Genomic DNA, 1846 nt, shown 5'->3' with positions numbered 1-1846 from the left:
GCGCTGGTCGGCTCACCGGTTGATGTGACGCTCAGAGAGGGAGAGCCTGAGCCATCGTCTTCTTCCTCGGACAGGCTCACGCACTTGCCATTGTCCCGCAGCTGGAAGCCTTCGCGGCAGCGACACCTGTAACCACCGAAGAAGTTTTCACACACGTGGTCACACATACGCTGAGCCTTGCATTCGTCTATATCTGTGCAAAAGTCTGTGCCGTTCACGGTGTCTATAACGTAGCCATCGAGGCATTCGCAGCCTACCGATGAGCTGCATCTGCAGTCCCTCTCGGTGCAGTTCAGCGTACACTTGGTGGGGTCTGACGGTGACACCATGTAGTCGCGCCGGCACACACACCGGTACTCCCCGTTGACTTTAGCGCAGTCGTGCTCGCAGGATTTACAGATCGTTAGATTTAGGCACTCTCCCTCCTCCAAAACGAAGCCGCGAAATCTGCACCTGCACTCATGGCCCTCGCGCGTACTCACACACATCTGATCAGCTGTGCATGCCTTACATTCATCCGCCTCCACGGAGCTCTTCCCCCCCTGTCCCAGGTCGTGGCCTTTGTTGCACTTGCACTGGAAGCTGTCACCCTCCCGCTGGGATCCTTGCGCGCACTCTGTGCACGGGCCCGTGGAGCAAGAGACGTTATTACGATGGAGGACGAGCCCGGTGGGACAGACGCAGCCGGGTACTGAAGAATCGCACTCGTGCTCGCAGCCTCCACCCATCACCTCACATTTCCACGGAGCTTTCAGCCACTTGTCGTAGCACAAGTGCTTCGAGTCTGGATATTTACCACCGAGCTTTCGTTCTTCAGCCGTGGTTCCCAGTGGAAAAACCTCCGAATAACCGAACTTAAAGGTCTCTAAGGTGTAGTTCACAGCTGTGCCTGGCGACGCATTCAACGGACTGCAATACGCGGTCATCTGGCAGAAAAATCCGTCCAGCTTTTGGTCTTGACACGGAACCCTCACCACTGTGGCGCCCTGTTCCTCCATCATGGAGACCACGGGGCAGTTCGGACCCGTCTCGTCGCTGCTCTGGAGCCAGTATTTACCGCTGAGTCTGGTTAGAGTCGTTAAATCACCAAGTTCTTCCTTGGAGTTGAACTGATATAAGCTTCCAAAATATTTCTCACACGTTTCTTTGGCGCCTCGAAGATCCACGGGAACGTCGAAAGCACAAAATGCATTCTTGGAACAACGTACGAGCGGAGAGAGGAGAGCTTCCTGCAGCCCGCAGAGGAAAAGCAGAGAGAAAAGAAGCATTCTCGGAATCATGGTGCCGATCTTAAAAAGGCCTCCGATTGTGACTCCGGTGGCGTGAACGTCTGTGTTTGACGACCTGAAGCTGATACAGCGGCTGAAAGCTGAGCATAGTCCCCATTTATAAAAGCGTCGACCTCTTTTTTTCTCGTCTCCTTCGTTTTTTTCCTCCCCTCAGGTCCAGGCGAGGAAGGAAGTTCAGTCGGGTCCGTCTGATTGCGCAGCCCCCACGCTCTCCAAAAGGCTTGCCCATCAAAACACGCGCTCACGAACTTTGAATAAGGTGAATTAAACCCCGCACTCTCCTCCCACCGGTGACTCTTCTCTCTCTCGATTTGTACAAAAACGGGAAGTTTAAATCTCTGAAACGACTCGAAAATCTGCCCCTCAGAAACGGACATCACATGTTGTATTTGCGATTACGCATGTTGAATTTAACGTAAAATGCCATGTTTGTATTTTAAATGATTGTGTGATATCTAAATAAGAATTCTTTAGGTGGAGGCAGTTAAAGTAAGTACCAAGGCAAAAAAACAAGAGAAAAGTTCGAAATAAAGAGATCCTGGGCTCAGTACCTTACC

The 1846-nt window shown here is 52.1% G+C and overlaps 1 protein-coding gene across 1 annotated transcript in view; it reads right to left on the bottom strand.

Moving 5' to 3' along the window:
- Positions 1-1280, bottom strand: part of LOC146616728 (thrombomodulin-like) — a 1398-nt gene extending 118 nt beyond the window's left edge. Inside the window, exon 1 of the mRNA XM_085372831.1 lies at positions 17-1280. Coding sequence (XP_085228957.1) covers positions 17-1280 — 1264 coding nt within the window. The remainder of the gene's footprint in view (positions 1-16) is intronic.
- Between the last annotated feature and the right edge of the window lie 566 nt (positions 1281-1846).

The sequence above is a fragment of the Diplotaxodon limnothrissa genome, linkage group LG15 (assembly GCF_057381915.1).
Source record: "Diplotaxodon limnothrissa isolate DT_005_m linkage group LG15, D_limnothrissa_male_GT1.1, whole genome shotgun sequence".
Taxonomy (NCBI): domain Eukaryota; kingdom Metazoa; phylum Chordata; class Actinopteri; order Cichliformes; family Cichlidae; genus Diplotaxodon; species Diplotaxodon limnothrissa.
Note: the sequence above shows the minus strand (reverse complement) of the source record. Positions and strands in the feature narration are given on the sequence as shown.